The sequence below is a fragment of the Octopus sinensis genome, linkage group LG5 (assembly GCF_006345805.1).
Source record: "Octopus sinensis linkage group LG5, ASM634580v1, whole genome shotgun sequence".
Lineage (NCBI taxonomy): Eukaryota > Metazoa > Mollusca > Cephalopoda > Octopoda > Octopodidae > Octopus > Octopus sinensis.
In genome coordinates, this window is record NC_043001.1 from 104,344,597 (window position 1) to 104,360,721 (window position 16,125).

The following is a 16,125-nucleotide window of genomic DNA, read 5'->3' on the forward strand; positions in this document are numbered from 1 at the left end:
GTTTTGTGAGATTTGGTTGTTATCTCCAGCATATGGATAGCCTGTTTGAAGGTGAGTGTATATTTTTTTTTATGTCTAGTTTTAGCTCACGAGCTGTGGCCGTGCTGGGGCACTGCCATATATATATATATATATATATATATATATATATATGTATACCAGTTATCGCTTCTTCCAACCCCCCTCCTCACTGGTGCTGTTCCCTATATTACCTGCACTCTCTCTTCTCTTTCTCTACCTCTTTCCTCTTTCTCTCCCTCTCTTTCTCCTCTCTCTCTGCCTTAACCCTTCCCCACTGCAATTCTCCTCTACTTGAACAAACACAACCAGTTTTCAGCTGAACCCCTCCTAACCTAACATTGGAATATCCATACTTCTGCTATGCCGCTTAAATCTACATCATTCGATGACCTTAATGCTTATGCTTACAATGCTGCTAACACCAGCTCCTACCTCCAGTAGGGACAACAATCTTAACATGCCTGAATGCTTGAACGTTGTCAGGTCGGAAGAGAGATCAGATGAAGCATGCCTAAAAAACGAACACAACAACAACCCTCTCCTTTTCAGGCACTGAATTGCAAGCCTCCTCCCCAAACCTCATGACGCATTACCTTCCCAGTTTTCAGAGTTGGCACACTGAAAGGTAGGTCTAGTGAGATTGTAGAGATGCTTGAAAGGAAACAGGTGGATGTATGCTGCATATAAGAGGTAAGATGGAGAGGTGCTTCAGCTAGGGTCCTCACAGGCAAGGTGCATAAGTATAAAGTCATTTGGCAAGGTAACATGGATGGTGTAGGGGGTGTAGCTCATACAGGTTGTCAAGGTATGCGATAGAGTGCTTAAGTTCAGGCTAGTCTTACAGAATGGCACAGCTACAATTATCTCCACCTACGCACCACATACAAGGATACCAAATGATCGGAAGGACCACTTTTATGATACCCTTCAACAGGCTACCCCAAAGACGAGTGGAAATGACCTCATCTTTGTGGCTGGAAACTTTAATGGGCATGTTGGGTGGGAATTGGGTATCTTCACCGGGGCACACGGTGGCCATGGTATTGGCACCCAAAACGATGAGGGAACTAAGCTACTGGAATTCTGTGATGCATGTAACCTTTTAGTCTGCAACACTAACTTCAGGAAGTCAGACAGCTACCTTATAACCTATTAATCAGGGGACTCTACTAGCCAGATTGATTTCATCCTCACCAGACAGTGGGATGCAGGGTTGCTCTTAAATACAAAGACCCTCCCAGGTGAAGAATGTACTCCTCAGAATAGGCTAGTCATTAGTGACTTGGAAAGAGGTATTATCACTCATATCTATACCAAGGTCCCTCACTGATTTAGGCTCTGGGATTGAAATTTCCTGTGGACCAGTGTACCCTGTAAGTTTCATATTCAGTTTTGGATGCTGGTAGCACAGGGCTTGGAATTTTTCAGCATTAAACTGCATATTATTATCCTCAGCCCATTTGTAAATTGAGTCCAACATCTGCTGCAGATGTGCAACATTGCTGGGGTTCTGTATTTTCTGCAAGACTTTCATATCATCTGTGTAGCCTGCAAGGGTGGCTATCCGGGCACTTGAGGGCATATCTGAGAAGGCCACTATAAAAAGCAGTGGTCCCAAGACAGTGCCCTGTGGAACACCGCTCACTATTTGTGTTTTCATAGAGGCGGCTCCATTAACCACTACTGCCTGACTCCTATCTTTCAGAAAGTCATGTAACCCACTCTCCAAGTTTTCCAGCTATGCCGAGATCATGCAGTTTGTGGCATATCATACCATGATCCACCTTGTCAAAAGCTTTTGCAAAATCAAGGTACATTACGTGCACATTTGAGTTGTTGAGTAACTGCCTCAACACCCAGTCATAATGTTGTAAGAGCTGGGTCAAGCAGCTCCTACCTGGTCGAAAGCCATACTGGGTATCATTCAGCAAATTATTTTCTTCAAGGAATGCGATTAGTTTCCCTCTGACTATTCGTTCCATGACATTGTTGATGTGTGAAGTTTTTCTGGAAAAAGTGAAAAGTAAGGGGGGGGGAGGGGGGGTAATTGAAATTTTGAAAATGCGAATTTTGAAAATCTAGCCACAGTTAGAATGCTTTTGATATGTCTGACACTCTTAGAGATATTAATTAGGAAAAAAAGAACTTACTCATTTGTTCCTTCAGTTATGTCATTCGTTACATTATTTTTGCCCTTCAGTCGAGTCACATCATGCTTTTTGGTCGCATAGCGTGGAATATTAGCAACGATATTCTCAATTTCCTGGAAAATCAAAGGATGAAAAATTTCCAAATTGAAAATAATTAAGGACGTGGTAACAACAACAGTGCAATCATTGTCACCATCTTCATCATAACAAAAGACAAAGGCATGGAAGGGGAAGAGTATAAAAATAATAATTCCCAAGGCTTAGAAGTTTCCTAGAGAAAGATATAATAAATAGTAATGTGTAGAAATCTCTTCAGTACCATTAAATATGAGAAACAAAGTCAAACAGAAATTAAGCCAGTGATTATGAATATGATGGCAGTGATTGGTTGATAATGCTGATGATGATGAAGCTGATAATGTTGATATTGGTGATGATGGCAGAGATTGGTTGATAATGCTGATGATGTCAGAGACTGGCTGATAATGCTACTGCTGATGAAACTGATAATGTTGATAATGCTGCTGATGATAATGCTGATAATGTTGATAAAGCAGACAATGGCAGGAATTGGTTGATAATGCAGATAATGGCAGTAATTGGTTGGTAATGCTGATGGTGAAGACCAGGACAGGCAAACCTCACCTTTATTGGCAATTGGTTCCAAAATATGTAACTTAACTTGAAAAATGATACAACATGGAAAATCATTTAAAAAATTCAATAGTTTAAATCCATTTTAATAAATGGCGTGTACATATTTTTATATCATCACCATCATTTAACATCCTTTTTCCATGCTGGTAAGGCAGAAGAGCTGCACCAGGCACCAATTGTCTGTTTAAGCATGTTTATACAGCTGGATGCTCTTCCTAATGCCAACCATGCTACAGAGTGTACTGGGTGCTTCTTACGTGATGCCAACACAGGTGCCTTTTGCATGTATTTTATATGATTTTCCACTTCAGTATTGGGTTTTAGGTGGTTTTTTTAAAAATTTGTTTTTAAATGTTTGCTGAGACAGATGTAATGTCAAATAAATTGAATAAAGCTAAGGTTTCTTTTTTCACCATTAATTTCTTTAAAGGGACATTACTAGAATTGACATAAGTTGAGGTATGCCTGTACATGTTTTCCTAAGTTGCTGCAAATAGCTTAACAGTATCTATCTGTTTGGAACAATTCCTTTCATTGATTGCTACAAGGTCTGGTCAATCATATCACAAACTTTACACTGAATGAATATATTTTCATCCATCAAATTTACAACAGGTCTTCCCTCCTCCCTTAATCCTTTCATTACTATATTCCTAATTAAAACACACTCCTTATGAGTTTAAATTAAATTTTTAAATAATCATGAATTAAGACTGGTTTCATTAAACAACTGTAACTTTTTTATTTATTGACATGTTAATGTGATTTTTGGAGCACAATTGAAGAAAAGGTTCTTAATTCTATTGCATAACGACTCTAATTACAATTAAGTACATGGAAACCACAAGCTGTCTTTTTTTCTCAGTTAGTTTATTTTCTGCATAGCGGTTTGTTTTCATAGTGATTGCTTCAACTTATGTTTGCTTGATTTTTTCCCTATCCTCTGTTGAAAAGCCATCAAATTCAGAGTCACTGTTTTATAGCATAAAATTGTTACCGATTTTAAAAGTTGAAAAAAAAATCGCTAAAGAAAAAATGTGGAAAAAATCTCGCAAAATTCGCACAGCTTAGATATCACATGAAACAATATCAGATATTGTAACTCAACTATTTACAAAGTAAAATCACATGTTTTCATGAATGTACTGAAGAGATTTGTGCTGAAATTCACATTTAAATATCAATGGGTTTTGGAAAATTACTATTTTTAAATCTCACAATGAGAGATATTCAGCAACAGTACATTGTAGTAAAGATTGTTTGCCAACATAACATGGCAGTCTTGGTTTAGGACGAATGTTGTTAAATTACAGCAACATTCATCCTAAACCAGGACTGCCATGTTATGTTGGCAAATAATCTTTACTATCAATGGGTTTGTTCAGTCAGTTTCGACTGCGTTGGTCATTTGAGCCAAAAAATTTCTGGCCAGGCTGGTAATGAAAGGGTTAATGATTATTATTCCGTTCCTCTATGTTAACAGATGGTGGGGTGAAGGTGCAGTAATGTTTCTGGCTCAAAATTTGCACTGTGGGATATTATCTTGTTGTAAGAGGAAAACACTGACTGACATATCTTTTTAATCGGTTACAACGTTCTTTGTTTATAGCCCCTTTTTAAATAAATTTTCACCAATACCTAGGTTTTGTACCACTTATTACTTGGATAGGGAGACAGAGACCATTTGAAGAACAGTTTTTCTACTTTCAAGGGAACATCTACATGGTCATTCAATCTACTAAAATTAATAACCAAGGTTCCAGCAACTCATGTCCTTGTTGTAAAACCAATGGAAGGACACTGGATGGTTATCCTAGATGCACTATGTCTTAAAGGAACAACTTTGGCCATTATCTAATCCAGTAGTTCTCAACCATTTTTTGCCTATGGACCCTTTTGATTGCTATTTTACTAGGATAAACTCTCATAATCATTCCATGTTTGAAATATCTTATATTTTCATAATTAAATATTATTGGGAACTGTATTTTTTTTTTACTTGTTTCAGTCATTTGATTGTGGCCATATTGGAGCATCACCTTAAAGGGAGTTAGTTGAAGAAATCGACCCCAGGACTTATTCTTTGTAAGCCTAGTACTTATTCTGTTGGTCTCTTTTGCTGAACTGCCTAGTTATGGGGACACAGACACACTAGCATCAGTTGTCAAGTGATGGTAGGGGGACAAACACAAATACATACAAATCATCATCATCATTTAATGTCCACTTTCCATGGTGGCATGCCGACTGAGGACTGGCAAGCCAGGAGGCTGCACCAGGCTCCAATCTGATCCAGCAAGGTTTCTACAGCTGGATGCCCTTCCTAATGCCAACCACTCTGAGAGTGTAGTGGGTGCTTTTTACGTGCCACTGGCACTGACCACACTTCTATGGTGCCTTTTACATGTACAACGGGCTGTTTCTGTCTACCAAATCCACTTACAAGGCTTTGGTTGGCCTGAGGCTATAGTAGAAAAAATTGTTAAAATATAATCAGTTTACTGCAGATAAATTTGAACAAAATCTTGTATGGAAGCCCAGTTGAGAACCATTCGTCCACTGAATCAAAACTGATATGGGAGTGAAACAACAACAGCAGTAGCAGCAGCAGCAGCAGCCGCCACCGCTACTGCTGCTACTTTAGCGTAATGTTAATGTTTCTTTCTTGAACCATGCCAGGCTCTTGAGGGCTGGTTTCCCAGTTTCAATGACGACTATATTCCCCACCTGTATGGGACACCAGTCTGTTGCAGGATAACTCATTCTTGCCAGCTGAGTGGACTGGAGCAACGTGAAAATGAAGTGTTTTGCTCAAGAACACAATGCATCACCCAGTCCAGGAATTGAAATCACAATCTTCCGATCATAAGTCCAACACCCTAACCACTCAGCCACATGCCTCCACAATTTTAGTGTAAAAGGTAGTCTAAATAATGAAGAAAGCCAACTGTGAAGTAGGCATTGTTTTACAAACCTTGATTAATAAATCTATTTGCAGGAAATAGTTATCCAGTTTAAACCTGTAAAACAAAATTGAATAGTTACTGACATGTGACTTCAGATTTAGGGAGAAAAATAGAGTTGATTAATTTGATGTCAGTATATCACTGGTATTTATTTTATTAGCCCCCAAATGACAAAAGGTGAGGCCAGCAGCAATAAGATTTGAATCAACAGAATAAAATTGTAAATTGGCAGAAACAAAATATCACTAAACATTTTACAAGACACTAGTTTTACAGCCAAATTAGTGAATATCATTAATCTACTCATAATGTATGCATGTGCATGTGTGGTGTTTGTAAAATGTATATATATATATCATCATCATCATCATCATCATTTAGCATCCGCTTTCCATGCTAGCATGGGTTGGACGGTTCAACTGGGGTCTGGGAAGCCAGAAGGCTGCACCAGGCCCAGTCTGATCTGGCAGTGTTTCTATGGCTGGATGCCCTTCTTAACGCCAACTACTCCGTGAGTGTAGTGGGTGCTTTTTACGTGCCACCCGCACAGGTGCCAGACGGGCCTGGCAAACGGCCACGGACGGATGGTGCTTTTTACCTGCCACTGGCACGAGGGCCAGGCAAGGCTGGCAATGGCCACAATTGGATGGTACTTTTTACGTGCCACCGGCACGGAGGCCAGTCGGGGCGGCGCTGGCCACGGCCACGATCGGATGGTTCGCTTACGTGTCACCGGCACTGGTATCGCAGCTGCAATTTCCATTGATGTTGATCGACTTCGATTTTGGTTCTGATTTATATATATATATATATAATAATTAGTATTTTGGACTAATAGGTATAAGTTGATTAATGTGTTTAAATGTTGAGTAGAGTACTGGCACAGTTTAGGCTACAAATTGTCATCTGCAGTCGTGCTATACTCCCTTTGGATCTATTTCAGGAATTCTGCAATGTTAGTTAGGGTAATTATATTAATTAAGTAACAAGAAGGTGGATTTACTACTAAACTTTATTCAGTAGAATGTTTCTTTCCGCCTGTCCTACCATTGTCCTTTATAAAGGACAACAGCAGGACAGGTCGAAACGAATGTTGTACAAAGTGAAGTTTAATACCAAATCCATCTTCTCATTACTTTATATATATATATATATATATATATATATATATATATATATCAAAATTCAATAAAGGAAGAGAGATTCAGGTATCAAGTTATTTCTGGTCAAAACCAACACATATTCAAGCTGAGAGCATAACAATATATATACATATATATTTATTATATCACATATATTTTTCTTCATACAGTCATATATATATATATATATATATATTATATATATATATATATATATATATATATAGTGTTGTGGTGAAATCCTGACACCCCTGTGGGATACCAAGTCAGCTGTCCTAAACCTTTTAAAAGGTGCATGTGTACTGACAGTGAGAGGTACAGTATGGTACATGCAGATGCTTTGTGAAGACAGTCAGAGAAGTCGTTGAGAAGAGACTGGAATTACGTATTGGTCATTTGTTAAATGAGTATACCAGAAATGCACAATTACAATAAAACATCATAACACACACACACATATATATATATATATACATAAATACATACATATATATATATATATATATATATATATATATATATCTAGCAGATAAGTTGAATGCTTATTTATTTATTTATTTTCACTTCCCCATCAATCATACATGCTTTCTTATCTATCTAACTATTTTTAACTAATTTCTATATCTATCTAATTATTTTAACTAATTTATCCATTACCCATCTCGCCTCTCGTGTATTCATCAACCATCGTGTATTCGCGCCTTCTTCCTCCGGACAATCTTTACTTAAAAAACGCAGCCCCAAACTTCTGCTCTTACATTCATTCATTCATCTAGCAGATAAGTTGAATGCTTATTTATTTATTTATTTTCACTTCCCCATCAATCATACATGCTTTCTTATCTATCTAACTATTTTTAACTAATTTCTATATCTATCTAATTATTTTAACTAATTTATCCATTACCCATCTCGCCTCTCGTGTATTCATCAACCATCGTGTATTCGCGGTGCACCCGCCCTGCCCACCCCCACCACCAATACCGGATATCTCTATATTTTTGCTCCATCCATACCGGATGTCGCTTCTCCCACCACCATAATAGGTGTCTACTCTTCGAACCCCCCTCTTCAATACGCTATTTCACCATGCATTACCCCTCTCTTGATATCCTATGTTCTACTTGCCTAGAACCTGTCATCATTTCTCTGAACCACCCCTCCCCACTGGTGCTCCCCTATATTTCTGCACCCCCCCCCACATAAAAAAGCACCATCCGAACGTGGCCGATGCCAGACCCCTCTGGCACCTGTGCAGGTGGCACGTAAAAAACACCCACTACACTTGCGGAGTGGTTGGCGTTAGGAAGGGCATCCAGCCGTAGAAACTCTGCCAGACTAGACTGGAGCCTGGGGCAGTCCCTAGCTCCCCAGACCCCGGTCGAAACCGTCCAACACGTGCTAGCGCGGAAAACGGACGTTAAACGATGATGATGATGATGATGATGATATACACATGCATATATATACATATGCACATATATATATGCATACTTACATATATATACACACACACACATATATATATATACACACATATATACATACATACACACATACACATATACACACACACATACACACACACACATATATACAAGAGTTACAGAATGGAGCAGATAAGATCTGGGCTACATATGTTTCATAGTAAGCAGAACCTCAGAAGTGGTAAATATCCAGGCAAGGTGTCTACCACAGGCTACTCTTCTGGCCAAGGGCATCTTGATTAAATGAATGTTTACATTACAGCAAGGAGGCACATGTTAATGCAACCCTGGTTGCCTATCATGAAAAACAAAAAAGATTTTTTTTCAGCTTATCATACTTCAATACGTAAAAAAAAAATCCACAACCTTCCCTCTCAATAAACCACTGTTGTCCTTGTAAATTGTTTTTCATGTTTACTACGGATTGCTTGAAGCTAACTTTCTTCCTACACCTCGATCCTCGGATCTTACATTTATAAATATATATATAAAGTGTGAGAGAAAGAATTTTATGTAATGACAAGTTTATTTAGCAAGAGAATAAAAAAGGAGGAGGTTTGTCAATGTTGTACAGTGTGAGGACCAAGGCAATGTATCAGAGAAAATTGTGATGCTTTGGGAGAGAAGTATGTATGTATGGATAATGGTATATTTGCACTTACTGACTCTGAAAAGAAGGAGCCGTGGCAATGAAAGGCTGTTAAACATGAAGAATGATTGGGAGAAAGGTGCACCAGCTATCCTAGTAAGCAGTACAGAAAAGTGTCATACGCAATGACTGGTGGAGCAGTGGTATAGTAAGTTGTTACAAGGATAAAAGAGATATCTTACAGAAGCATCAAACTGTTGGACCAAATCATGAAAGTTGTATAAAACGTAACAGCTAAATTAATTAGAAACAGAATTAAACTTGACAAGATGCAGTATGTTTTTGTGTAGAGAAGTACTACTGATGCCCCTTCTTTGTCACACAACTGTATAAGTATTTAACTAAAAGTAAGCCATTATACTTGGCATTCATCGACCACCATACTCTGTGAGCTGGTGGTCTCTTAAGAAGCTAAAGGTAGATAACTGGCTTGTGTCATACAAGCCATGTACATGGGTACAGCCAGTTAAGGTGAAAGTTAGTCATGAATAGAGATGAATTTAGAATACAAGTAGGTGTCCAGTAGGACTCAGTTCTTTGTCTCCTCTTATTCATCATTATCCTAGCAGAGGAATTTAAAATCAGCTGCCCTTGGGAACTACTATAATGCTGATGACCTCATTCTCATAGTGGAATCTGCAATAGAATCCAGGTGTGGAAGCAAGAGCTGGAACAAAGGCCTTGAAGTTAACTAAGTAAAGACTAAAGTTTTGGCTAACAGCAAAGCAGAGAGGATTCTACTCTCTTCAGGTAAACGGTTCTGCTGGATACGTAGGAAAACTGTACCCAGTGAAAAGTTATGGACACACAAGAGATGCAGTGGAATCACTGATAGTTAATGGAAAAAGTAGTATTAGTGAGAGGAAAATGTACAAGAGCAACAAACACTAAGGATACACTGGAAATAAATTTTCTGAAACACCTTGGAGGCTCCCTAGAAGTAGTAGATAGTTTCAGTTACCCAATTGACCTAATTAGTAGTGGCAGAGGATGATCTGAAAGTATAGTTGCTAGAATAGGAAGAGGATGGAGAAAGTTCAGAGCGCTATTACCTCTGTTGACAACAAGAGGTCTCTCTCTCAGAGTGAAAAGCAGATTGTATGATGCTTGTATAAGAACAGCAATGTACAAGAATAGCAGTGAGATGTGGGCTGTGACTACAGAGGGCATGTGAAGACGAGAGAGGAATGAAAGTAATATGTTCCACTGGATGAACAAAGTCACAGTGAACTCAGTTTTGCTGAGGTGGATGGGTCTTCTTAAGAATCTCATATTGCCAGGCATCTCAGTTCGTTTTCATCTCCTCTATGTGGCCCAACATCTTGAGATTGGGTCCTCACTACTTCACCCTTGTTTTCTTGGGTTTCTTCTTCCACAAGGGTGGTCAGCACTTCTTTATATAGCTGTCATCATTCATACACATCACACTCTTCACACTTGCATGCTACATCTGATTTCTCTACTGCCCAACTTTTCTCTTAGCACACTTGCACTTTATCATACTGGCACACTGATGTCACACATCTATCAGAGCATACTAGCTTCATTTTATATCTGTATAATCATCATCCTCATTTATTGTCTGTTGTCTATGCTGGCATGGGTTAGACGGTTAGACTGGGGGCTGGCAAGCTGGAAGGCTACACCAGACTCCAGTCTGATTTGGCATGGTTTCTATAGCTGGATATCCTTCCTAATGCCAACCACTATGAGAGAGTAATGAGTGCTTTTACATGACACCAGCACGGGTGTCATTTGTGTAACACTGGTATCTGCCACGACAGTGATTTTCCTCGGCTTGACAGGTCTTCTCAAGCACAACATAATGTCAGTCATTGCCTCCGTGAGGCCAAGCACTCAAGCCAGAGGTCTCAGTCATTGCCTCTGTGAGACACAACACTCAAAACGAGCTCAGCCACTTTTCCCCCATGATGCCCAACACTCAAATAATGCTTCAAATGTCTCAGTCATTGCCTTCATGAGGCCCATATCTGGCATGACTGATTTTGCTTGGCATGAAGGGTTTTCATCTCAAGCACAACATAATGCCAAAGGTCTTGTTCATTGCCTCTGAAGTATTATATATATATATCATCATCATCATCATCATCATCGTTTAGCGTCCGTTTTCCATGCTAGAATGGGTTGGACGGGTCAACTGGGGTCTGTGAAGCTGGAAGGCTTCGTCAGGCCCAGTCAGATCTGGCAGTGTTTCTACGGCTGGATGCCCTTCCTAACGCCAACCACTCCGCGAGTGTAGTGGGTGTTTTTTACGTGCCACCTGCACAGGTGCCAGACAGAGCTGGCGAACGGCCACGAACGGATGGTGCTTTTACGTGTCACCGGCACGGGGCCAGGCGATGCTGGCAACATATATATATATATATATATATATATATATATATCATCATCATCATCATCATCATCGTTTAACGTCCGTTTTCCTTGCTGGCATGGGTTGGACGGTTCGACTGGGGTCTGGGAAGCCAGGAGGCTGCATCAGGCCCCAATCAGAACTGGTAGTGTTTCTACAGCTGGATGTGCTTCCTAACACCAACTACTCTGAGAGTGTAGTGGGTGGTTTTTATGTGCTACTGGCACAAGGGGCCAGAGGAACTGGCATCAACCACGACCAGGTGGTGCTTCTTACATGCCACCAGCAAGGAAGCCAGTCAAGGCAGTAATGGCATCAGCCACGTTCAGATGGTGCTTTTTACATACCACCAGCATGGAGCTCACAACTACAATTTCGATTTGATTTGATTTTGATATTGCTGATGTTGATGAACTAGACTCAATAGGTCTCCTCAAGCATGGCATATCACCCTATGATCCAAGGTACTTGTGAGTAGGCTGGTTATGTGACACTAGTGTAGGTTACAGCTGTGGACTCCTTTTATTTGCCAGGTCTTCTCAGTCACAGCATACCTCCAGAGGTCTCAATCTTTTCTCATTGCCTCTGTGAGGCCCAACATTCGAAGGTCATGCTTCACCACCTCATCTCATGTCTTCCTGGGTCTCCCTCTACCCCGGATTCCTTCCACTGTTTGGGAGTGGCACTTCTTCACACATCTCTCTTCGTCCATCTGCAGTACATGACCATAACAATGCAAACATCTCTCTTGCACTCCACATCCGATGCTTCTTATGTCTACCATTTCTATCAGGGCGCTTACATTCTGTTGTGTGTGCACACTGACATTACACATCCAGCGGATCATGTTAGCTTCATTTCTTTCAAGCCTGCGCATGTCTTCAGCAGTCACAGCCCATGTTTTACTGCTGTGATGTATGGCAGTTCACACACCTGCATCATACAGTCTACCTTTCACTTTGAGCGAGAGGCCCTTTGTCACCAGTAGGAGTAGAAGATTTCTGAACTTTGCCCAGGCTACTCTTATTTTAGTGGTAACACTCTCTGAGCATCCACCCACCACTACAGATTTGGTCACCTAGGTAGCGGAATCTGTATATATATGTGCACACACACACATGCACATATACATATGCATAATATATTTTTGATAGTAAGAAAGAAGAGATGGATTGACAGACAGAAAGACAGAGAAACAGAGTGACACATACTCTTTATGCTTTGAACTGATGACTGCAAGTTTTTTCATTGTAGGCTGAAAAAGAAAGATGAAACACAATATTTAAAATTTAAAAATAAAAAGACAAAATATTCACTTTTAAACAAAATTCAATTCAACTCATCAAAAATTTTAAAGGTTAACATTTATTTCAAAATTCATATTTAATAAAATCTCAGCAAATTTACATTTTTCATTCTTCTGATTTTCATTTTTTTTTGTTTAGAATCCAGGTGTGGAAGCAAAAGCTAGAACAAAGGCCTTGAAGTTAACTAAGTAAAGACTAAAGTTTTAGCTAACAGCAAAGCAGATAGGATTCTACTCTCTTCAGGTAAATGGTTCTGCTGGATATGTAGGAAAACTGTACCCAGTGAAAAGTTATGGACACACAAGAGATGCAGTGGAATCACTGATAGTTAATGGAAAAAGTAGTATTAGTAAGAGGAAAACGCACAAGAGCAACAAACACTAAGAATACACTGGAAATAAATTTTCTGAAACACCTTGGAGGCTCCCTAGAAGTAGTAGATAGTTTCTGTTACCCAATTGACCTAATTAATAGTACTCAGTTTAGGATCCAGGTGTGGAAGCAAAAGCTGTAACAAAGGCCTTGAAGTTAACTAAGTTTTAGCTAACAGCAAAGTAGATAGGATTCTACTCTCTTCAGGTAAATGGTTCTGCTGGACATGTAGGAAAACTGTAGGATATCAGTGATTCTCAACTATTTTTTGCCCTTGGATGCCTTTTATTCCTATTTCGCTCACTGGATCTCCATAGCCATTCGATATATATATATATCTCATTGTATTTTTATTATTAAATATTATTAGGAACTGTCATCATAATCATTTAACAAATGTTGTCCATACTAGTAAGCTGGAAGAGTGCATCAGACCCCTGTCTGATTTGGCATGGGTTCTACAGCTGGATGCCTTTCCTTAAGCCAACCACTTTGAGAGTGGAACGGGTGCTTTTTAAGCCAGCGGCATGTAAAATGTAAGCAATTTATTGCACATAAATTTTAACAAGAAGATCTTATATGGACTGCCAAGGGCCATATGGACTCTGGTTGAGATCTACTGGTTTATATATTAATTAAAAGAAAAATTTGTAAGTAAACCAAAAGAAGAGAGGTAGTGGCCATTACTTTTGCAAGCCCTGTTGAAATTATGCAGACAGATTGTTTATGTCTGGAGAAAATCACGGGCAGGGAAAGAACAGGAGGCCTGATTGAATGCTTGTGATACAAAAAAGAAAAGAAAAACTCTGCTAAAGACACTCAAGGATTGCCAGTGTTAAATTAAGATGGAGTTAAGAATACTACTAATATAACAATTATCAATTTACTATAGAAGTTAGCCAAGATTTTAGGAAAAAATTAATTACCATAGAGTATTTGAATCAAAATTTAGACCAAAGTAGTTAAGTCTGATATTAGATAGTTATAGAATATAGTAAAGCTTAATTGAGACAAAATCAAACATGAATTTTATTAAACAGACCCAAAGCAATTTGTTTTCTTCAGATCTATAGACGTATATTAGCCGTCCATAGTCCAAACCAGTCCAAATGCCAAGACAGCGAATCAACTGACTGATATTTAATTTTCTGAAATAAATAAAAGAATTATAAAAATATAATAAAACAAATTCATTAAGAAAATACTTTTTAACAAGTTATAAAATATTCTTCAACTATCTGTTTAGTATAAAATATTCCAAATCCTTTCTCTTTAACAAGATGGAAAGGCAAACCACAATAATCTCAACACCATACCTGTAAACTCCAGCCTCACAGGAATATTATCTGGTCAAAATATTAGTCAATGTTTGCTGCTCTTGAGTTGGCAAATATATAGAGAAGGGGTACACTAGGCTCATCCTATATCTCTGTATAGATTATCTAAGATTAGATGCTATAAATGGGGCCAATCTGAGATTCTCTTCAGTATCGTAAAACAGTTAAAATGTTTAGCTAATAGCATAGTAGATAGGATTCTACTCTCTTCGGGTAAATGGTTCTGCTGGATACGTAGGAAAACTGTAGGATATCAGTGGTTCTCAACTATTTTTTTGCCCTTGGATGCCTTTTGTTCCTATTTCACTCATTGGATCACCATAGCCATTCGATATATATATATATAATATATATATAAATATCTCACTGTATATAAATATCTCATTTTAGTACCATTTGAGCATGATCGTTACCAGCATCGCCTTACTGGCACTTGTGCCGGTGGCACATGAACAAAACATTTGAATGAGGTCGTTGCCAGTGCCGCTGGACTGACTCCTGTGCAGGTGGCATGTAAAAAACACCATTTCGAGCGTGGCTGTTGCCAGTACTGCCAGACTGGCCCTCGTGCCGGTGGCATGTAAATTCACCCACTACACTCTTGGAGTGGTTGGTGTTAGGAAGGGCATTTGTAGAAACTCTGCCAGATTAGATTGGAGCCTGGCGCAGCCATCTGGTTTGCCAGTCCTCAGTCAAATCGTCCAACCCATGCTAGCATGGAAAGCGGACGTTAAATGATGATGATGATGATGATGAATGTGAGACTGGTAAAATATAAAAAGATGATAATACAAGGTAGCTTACAAGTTAAACAGATGATTTAGAAGATTATAGAGTAGAGATAATACAAAAGCTGGATAATTATTTTTCATGTAAGAAAGGAAAATCTCGATGTATTTATCAAACTCTAAATAGAAAAAATAATAATTTCTTACATCATCACAAAATCATGGAACTGGAAAGAAGAGTGCAATCAATTTAATAGATCCTAATATTTCTTAAGTGCTTATCATATGACATCTGGAGGTATGAAAAGCAAAATTAACTCTGATAAGATATGAACTCAGATCTTAGAGATCTGAGTTCATATATGAGATAACTAAATAAATCTTACCTTATCTGACCATAGGAGCCTCACCCAAACATAGAAAATGTTTTATGCACAATGATTATAAACATTTTAGGGGTGTGCTTATATAATAAACAAGGGTGGGGCAAATACAAATACAACATCAAAACAGACTCACTCAAAGATTCAACCACATTGTATTCTGAGGATTTACATGCCTCCAAATGTAATCTTCAGAAAGATTCAAACACTATTTCTTTCATAAACACTTTCATCAAATTGACTAACAGTAAGGGATTGGGTATGGCTGTGTGGTAAGAGGCTTGCTTCTTCCCAACCACATGGTTCCAAGTTCAGTCCTACTGCATGGTACCTTGGGTAAGTATCTTCTATTAAAGCCCTGGATCAACCAAAGCCTTGTGAGTAGATTTGGTAGATGGAAACTGAAAGAAGCTTGTCATGTATATGTGTGTATGTGTGTGTGTATTTGTGTGTGTATATACATGTGTGTGTATGCACATCTCTGTGTATGGTTGCGCCTCACCACAGCTTGATAACTGGTGTTGGTGTGTTTACATTCCCATAATTTAGCAG

The 16,125-nt window shown here is 38.8% G+C and overlaps 1 protein-coding gene across 1 annotated transcript in view; it reads right to left on the minus strand.

Moving 5' to 3' along the window:
- Positions 1 to 16,125, minus strand: part of LOC115212235 — a 323,796-nt gene that overhangs the window by 11,705 nt on the left and 295,966 nt on the right. Inside the window, exons 82-85 of the mRNA XM_036502985.1 lie at positions 14,168 to 14,273; positions 12,658 to 12,701; positions 5,803 to 5,848; positions 2,172 to 2,284 (exon numbers count right to left, since the gene is read on the minus strand). Of these exons, the coding sequence (XP_036358878.1) occupies positions 2,172 to 2,284; positions 5,803 to 5,848; positions 12,658 to 12,701; positions 14,168 to 14,273 (309 nt within the window). The remainder of the gene's footprint in view (positions 1 to 2,171; positions 2,285 to 5,802; positions 5,849 to 12,657; positions 12,702 to 14,167; positions 14,274 to 16,125) is intronic.